At 52.5% G+C, this 2,311-nt stretch overlaps 1 protein-coding gene across 1 annotated transcript in view; it reads left to right on the top strand.

Annotated features, from left to right (window-relative positions):
• The window catches only part of ZAN (zonadhesin), a 92,835-nt gene that overhangs the window by 56,666 nt on the left and 33,858 nt on the right, over nt 1–2,311 (top strand). The window contains 2 exon segments of the mRNA XM_011985821.1: nt 207–331; nt 1,864–2,168. Coding sequence (XP_011841211.1) covers nt 207–331; nt 1,864–2,168 — 430 coding nt within the window.

Genomic DNA, 2,311 nt, shown 5'->3' with positions numbered 1-2,311 from the left:
AAGGAAGGAAGGGAGGGAGGGAGAAAAACCGCTCTCATGGGAGGAAGGAAGGAAGGAAGGAAGGAAGGAAGGAAGGAAGGAAGGAAGGAAGGAAGGGAGAAAAGCCGCTCTTGTGGAAGGAAGGAAGGAAGGAGGGAGGGAGGGAGGGAGGGAGAAAAGCTGCTGTCGTGCTTCCCCAGCACCGAAAAACCACTCTCCCCACCCAGGTCTGCGGCGTGTGCGGGAACTTCAATGATGAGGAAGAGGATGAACTAATGATGCCCAGCGACGAACTAGCACATAGTGATAGTGAATTTGTGAACAGTTGGAAAGATAAGGACATTGACCCAAGGTAGTGGTCCCCTAAGACCCTCTAGCTTTTCTTTCTCTTTTTTCCAAGACGGAATCTTGCTCTGTCACCCAGGCTGGAGTGCCATGGCACGATCTCGGCTCACTGCAACCTCTACCTCCCGGGTTCAAGAGATTCTCCTGCCTCAGCCTCCCAAGTAACTGGGATTACAGCCACCCACCACCATGCCCAGCTAATTTTTGTAGTTTTTAGTAGAGATGGGGTTTCACCATGTTGGTCAGGCTGGTCTCGAGCTCCTGACCTCAGGCCATGTGCCTGCCTTGGCCTCCCAAAGTTCTAGGTAATCATGAGCCACTGCACCTGGCCCCTCTAGCTTTTCTTTTTTTCTTTTTTTTTTTCTTTGAGATGGAGTTTTGCTCTGTTGCCCAGGCTGGAGTGGCAGTGGCGCAATCTTGGCTCACTGCAACCTCTGCTTCCCAGGTTCAGGCAATTCTTGTGCCTCCACCTCCCGAGTAGCTGGGATTACAGGTGCATGACACCACGCCCCACGCCTGGCTAATTTGTGCATTTTAGGTAGAGACAGAGTTTCACCATGTTGGCCAGACTGGCCTTGAACTCCTGACCTCAAGTGATCCACCTGCCTCAAAGTGCTAGGATTACAGACGTGAGCCATTGTGCCTGGCCACCCCTCCAGCTTTTCATAGTAACATGAGCTAGGGAGCCAGACTGTAGGGCACACCTGGGGCAGGAAGACCAGAATGTTCCTTTTACCGTCTTCAATTTTTAAATTTTTTGTAGAGACAGGGTCTTGCCATGATTGCCCAGGTTGGTCTCAAACTCCTGGGCTCTAATGATCCTCCCGCCTCGGCTTCCCAAAGTGCTGGGATTACAGACCAGAATGTTGCTTTGTGTGTGTGATTTGAGAGCGATGACTTCTGGGCATTCTGGGGTGATGTGTGTAATTGATCCATCTCAAGGCTGCTAGAACCCACTTGGGGAAATGTGAAAATCTTCTTTTCCTCACGTAGAAACCTTGGAGGAGGAGCAGGAGCAGTGGCTCATGCCTGTAATTCCAGCACTTTGGGAGACCAAGACTGGAGGATCACTTGAGGCCAGGAGTTTGAGACCGGCCTAGGCAACATAGCAAGACCCCGTCTCTATAAAAAATTAAAAACTAAAATTAGCCAGGCATGGTGGCACATGCCTGTAATCCCAGCTCCTCGGAAGGCTAAGGCAGGAGAATCGCTTTAACCTGATACATAGAGGTTGCAGTGAGCCAAGATCACGCCACTGAACTCCAGCCTGGGCGACAAAGTGAGACCTTGTCTCCAAATAAACCAAAACCAAAAATTAGCTGGGCGTGGTGGCGCGCACCTGTAATCCCAGCTACTCGGGAGGCTGAGGCAGGAGAATCTCTTGAACCCAGGAGGGGAGGCAGAGGTTGCAGTGAGTCGAGACTGTTGCATTGAACTCCAGCCTGGGAGACAGAGCAAGACTCCCTCTAAAGAAAAAAAAAAAAATTGTGTCATGGTAGAGGGACAACTGTCCCTAGGCTGATTCTTTTCCCTTCCCAGTTGTCAGAGTCTCCCGGTAGATGAGCAGCAGATTCCAGCGGAACAGCAGGAGAACCCGAGTGGAAACTGCAGGGCGGCCGACCTCCGCAGGGCGCGGGAAAAGTGCGAGGCAGCGCTCCGGGCTCCTGTGTGGGCCCAGTGTGCCTCCCGCATAGACCTCACGCCCTTCCTGGTAGGCTGTACGAACACCCTCTGTGAGTTTGGAGGTCTCCACCAGGCCCTCTGCCAGGCTCTGCAAGCCTTCGGGGCCACCTGCCAGAGCCAGGGCCTCAAGCCCCCACTCTGGAGAAACAGCAGCTTCTGCCGTGAGTGTGCCCTGCTGTCACCCCAAACCCCTCCCAAACCCCCTTTCCCTCTCTGCTTCCCTGAGAGCTCCCTCACTCTCCTTCCTGTTTGTTCCTAATTCAGCTCTCATTGTCTCTTTGACAAGGACTATTTTTAAATTATT

This window comes from Mandrillus leucophaeus, unplaced genomic scaffold, assembly GCF_000951045.1.
Source record: "Mandrillus leucophaeus isolate KB7577 unplaced genomic scaffold, Mleu.le_1.0 Scaffold29, whole genome shotgun sequence".
NCBI classification, from domain to species: domain Eukaryota; kingdom Metazoa; phylum Chordata; class Mammalia; order Primates; family Cercopithecidae; genus Mandrillus; species Mandrillus leucophaeus.
The sequence above is the reverse complement of the archived record's forward strand: the minus strand, read 5'-3'. Positions and strand labels throughout refer to the sequence as shown.